Source organism: Procambarus clarkii, chromosome 14, assembly GCF_040958095.1.
Source record: "Procambarus clarkii isolate CNS0578487 chromosome 14, FALCON_Pclarkii_2.0, whole genome shotgun sequence".
Taxonomy (NCBI): Eukaryota; Metazoa; Arthropoda; class Malacostraca; order Decapoda; family Cambaridae; genus Procambarus; species Procambarus clarkii.
Window position 1 is genome coordinate 12293031 of NC_091163.1, and position 3685 is coordinate 12296715.

A 3685-nucleotide genomic window follows, 5' to 3' on the forward strand; every position below is an offset into this window, starting at 1 on the left:
CCTGAAGAAGGAGTCATTTGCAAGTTAGCAGCACATGGTATTGGTGATTAGGTATTGGGGAGTTGGACTAGGTAAGGTAATTATCAGGACAAAGTACTAAGCTATTTAGACTGTATAACACTTAGAAGGGATAAGAATAAGGATTTGGGATGGGACGGGGAAAAGGAATGGTGTCGAACCACTTGGACGGTCGGGATTGAACGCTATCGTCCAGCAAGAGTGGTTTGAGTTAGGTTAGAGCCTGGATACTTCAGTAAAAGGATTTAGCATAAATGAAGTTAACCATGAATGTAAAACCGTTGTATATTGGAGGACCTGAGGGCTCTGTTTACCATTATATAAACTATGTAAGCAGGTTTAAACCAGAAACATTTGCAAAATTGCAGACGATACTGAAATATGGCGGGAAATAATTCAGAAGACACAAAATGCTCTAGATACAGGGATAGGCCTTCAAAATGGACGCATGATTTTACAAATACAGTTTAATGCTAATAATGTAAAGTTCTGAACTTAGATGATGATATTTCCAAGATATTAAAGACAATATCTCAATGTTAAAGTTTGGAAGTATGAATGCGAAAAGATTTTGGAATCAGGATTAGTATGGATCTTTAGACAAAAATTTTAAGACAGCATGCCAGGGCCACATTCAGACCTCCACAATCATTTTTGACACTGTCCGCCAGCAGTGAGCTAGCGAGCTGCCCGCTACCTACAAACCTAAATATTTTAAAATCAAATTTTTCAACAAAAATTTTTTCTTATAGTAATATGAACTATTATTTACTGATTTCAAGAAAACTAACATAAATTTCCTGCTGTCAATAATTTGGCCGTACTCGCATAAGACAGACGATTCTTCGTCAGCTTTAAAGGTTCCTCAAGCCTCGGCTATTAATCAAAGTAAAGGGGTAACAATTATTTTTTTTTAGAATTTCATCCCTCCCACTAGAGGCCTAAAGCGGCTCATTCTATCATTTGATAGAATGAGGGCCAGGAGGCCTGGTCGAGGACCGGGCCGCGAGGACGTTGAGCCCCGAAATCATCGCTAGGTATGGTAGACGGCAGAGCAGCCCGGCCTCCTAAGGTTTCCCAACGTCAATAAACTGTCGTACTAAACTGCCTTATCCTAACCTACCAGAGGACCCAAAACAGAAAACGGAATAGAATGTCAATGCCATGAGCCGGTACCATTTTCTAGTACGACGAATTTTTGGCCTTATATAGAGTATACGTCAAAATGCGACGTTCTATTATGAGGACGGGTTACAGCGACCGTTCTAGTTCTTTCATACTTTTTTCACGTTGTTTCATTTTGTTTTTATTTTCGCTTAAAATTAAAATAATTAAATATGTTATGTTTCTATTGAGTTATGAGCTTACTGTAACACTTTTTAAATACGAAATACATTTATGTACTTCATCTTAAAACTTTATAGCGTGGTAACCCCACACGAAGTGGCGCAAGATGGCCGCGCAGGTCTGGCGTCGGCGTCTCGGGATGGTCCTCCTCGTGCTGTGGCGAGCGACCTGGACCTCGGGGTTCCTGCAGTCGCCCGAGGGCCAGATGTTCTTTACCGCCTATATCAGTGCCCTCGGCGTCAAGTGCGTCAATGTCTTCCTCCCGGCTGGCAGTAAGTGCCTGCTCTCAATGGAGAAATAGTTATATTGCATTATATTTACCCTCATCATTCGATTATATCGGAATTTCCCTCTCAACCGTAGGCATGGGAGGTGGTCAGGTGCCTGTGGGTGTACTGCGGGCGGCGTGGTCAGGGACGCCCCTCAGTCTGGCCCTCAAGAGGGTGAGGAGTGGGCGGGACGTGGGCGTGGCCCTGGCCACTGAAGGCATGACCAGTACCCTCAATGTTGCTTTCCTGCACGCCCGCGAGGACCTTAGTCTCTTCGTCGAGGTGAGGCTCCATGCTGCTGTGTGGTGGTGGTGTAGCACTGGTGGTTGTGGTGGTGGTGGTGTAGCACTGGTGGTTGTGGTGGTGGTATAGCACTGGTGTTTGTGTGGTTGTGGTATATCACGGGTGGTTGTGTGGTGGTGGTATATCACGGGTGGTTGTGTGGTGGTGGTATATCACGGGTGGTTGTGTGGTGGTATAGCATCTGACTGAACTCTCTGTTCCTCGTGCAGGTCACTCACGAGTCCCTGGTGAGGCATCACTCATGGCTGGTGCTGGGTGATTCTCGCCTCCTCACTCAGGCCGGACTCACGCCTCGCCTGCCTCTCGACAACCTGGTGAGTCATATTCTCCTTTTAATAAAGATTTACACCACAGCTTTACAAAAGAACAATCGTGTTTGTCAAATTTTCTCTCGTTCTTTTGACACATTCGAAGCCGTAGACAGTGGAATACATTGCAATGTTGCACCCGACAAAGCAGGATTTTCCATCAATGTCTATCGATTAGCAGGGCGTATTGGCAAATTAAACATTAATTAAGCAATTAATGTTTAATGTGGGGGTTACTTTTCGCTAATCGATAGCCATTAGCAGTAAGGCCTTAATATAAATCCTTGTCAGTAAGTGATACATTAAAGCCGGCGCTGTGTGGCAGCGCTCCTGTAGGAAATGCTAGCGTGAGAAGGCGAAATTCAGCAACACTAAGTCTGAGCTCCATGTGGGACTCCTATAAGAAGTCTGAGCTCCATGTGGGACTCCTATAAGAAGTCTGAGCTCCATGTGGGACTCCTATAAGAAGTCTGAGCTCCATGTGGGGCTCCTTCAAGGAGTCTGAGCTCCATGTGGGGCTCCTTCAAGGAGTCTGAGCTCCATGTGGGGCTCCTTCAATAAATCTGAGCTCCATGTGGGGCTCCTTCAATAAATCTGAGCTCCATGTGGGACTCCTTCAAGAAATCTGAGCTCCATGTGGGACTCCTTCAAGAAATCTGAGCTCCATGTGGGACTCCTTCAAGAAATCTGAGCTCCATGTGGGACTCCTACAAGAAGTCTGAGCTCCGTGTGGGACTCCTACAAGAAATCTGAGCTCCATGTGGGACTCCTTCAAGAAATCTGAACTCCATGTGGGACTCCTTCAAGAAATCTGAGCTCCATGTGGGACTCCTACAAGAAATCTGAGCTCCATGTGGGACTCCTATAAGAAGTCTGAGCTCCATGTGGGACTCCTTCAAGAAATCTGAGCTCCATGTGGGACTCCTACAAGAAATCTGAGCTCCAGAAAGCGACATTAGCAACTATTGTCGTGCCATTAAAAACACTGCCTGGCTAAGTCTACGTTTTAACCCTTATATATTAATCCTTTTACGTTCAGTCACGAACACGTTCACCCTACGTGTATTTCCTTAGATCATGTCATTAGTAATTCTGTCATTGAGGTAAGGTAATGCCAACCCGGTCTGCTTTCAGATAAGTTGTTTAGTGTAAATACACCAGCTGTTTATGGAAGATCTTGTCAACACAAGCCTTCTTTTATCCACTTGTGAATAACTTGTTTACATGCATTCCTGCCATTTCATAGCTGGTCAAATGAGAAACTGTATGATAAACCTTGAGTAAATACACAGTAAATAGACATATATCTGTTATATAGAGACTCCTTGACATAGAGACTTGGCACCCGTATGTTTATATAAGCTTGAGGGATGGTAAATGTTAATTCCCCATTGATCCCCACGTAATTCCCCACTTGAGACAGTCAAGTGGGTCTCAGCT

The 3685-nt window shown here is 44.5% G+C and overlaps 1 protein-coding gene across 1 annotated transcript in view; it reads left to right on the forward strand.

The window, feature by feature from the left end:
• The first annotated feature begins 829 nt into the window (after positions 1-829).
• Positions 830-3685, forward strand: part of LOC123771676 (probable glutamate receptor) — a 36457-nt gene continuing 33601 nt past the window's right edge. The window contains exons 1-3 of the mRNA XM_045764318.2: positions 830-1637; positions 1729-1916; positions 2147-2251. Of these exons, the coding sequence (XP_045620274.2) occupies positions 1472-1637; positions 1729-1916; positions 2147-2251 (459 nt within the window). The 5' untranslated portion in view covers positions 830-1471. The remainder of the gene's footprint in view (positions 1638-1728; positions 1917-2146; positions 2252-3685) is intronic.